This window comes from Charadrius vociferus, unplaced genomic scaffold (assembly GCF_000708025.1).
Source record: "Charadrius vociferus isolate BGI_N301 unplaced genomic scaffold, ASM70802v2 scaffold613, whole genome shotgun sequence".
NCBI classification, from domain to species: domain Eukaryota; kingdom Metazoa; phylum Chordata; class Aves; order Charadriiformes; family Charadriidae; genus Charadrius; species Charadrius vociferus.
In genome coordinates, this window is record NW_009647757.1 from 514,461 (window position 1) to 514,867 (window position 407).

At 68.6% G+C, this 407-nt stretch overlaps 1 protein-coding gene across 1 annotated transcript in view; it reads left to right on the forward strand.

Annotated features, from left to right (window-relative positions):
- The window catches only part of LOC104283973 (platelet-activating factor acetylhydrolase 2, cytoplasmic-like), an 8,655-nt gene that overhangs the window by 5,239 nt on the left and 3,009 nt on the right, over positions 1-407 (forward strand). The window contains exons 2-3 of the mRNA XM_009882231.1: positions 5-173; positions 303-377. Coding sequence (XP_009880533.1) covers positions 5-173; positions 303-377 — 244 coding nt within the window. The remainder of the gene's footprint in view (positions 1-4; positions 174-302; positions 378-407) is intronic.

Here is a 407-nt window from a genome sequence, read left to right on the forward strand (position 1 = left end):
GCAGCAGCAGCAGCAGCATCCCGCTGCCCGTGTCCCCCCTCTTTTCCTGGGGTGGGGGGGGTTCTCTTCCCTGCAGGCTCCTGCAGAGTGCCCGTGAGCTGGAACGGACCTTTCAAGCCCTGCGGCAGTGGGTACCCACTGATCATCTTCTCCCACGGCCTGGGAGCCTTTCGGTAGGATGAGCCCCGAGCGGGTCTGGGGGTGCTGAGCCCCTGCTTAGGGCAGGGACGGGGGTGTCCTGGGCCCCCGGTGGCCCCGCTGCCTTGCATTGGTGACCCCACTCCCCCCCGGCTCCCTGGCAGGACCCTGTACTCCTCGATCTGCTCGGAATTGGCGTCCTGGGGCTTCGCGGTGGCGGCACTGGAGCACAGGGGAGTGTCCCGGTCCCCACCGAATTCGGCAGCCGG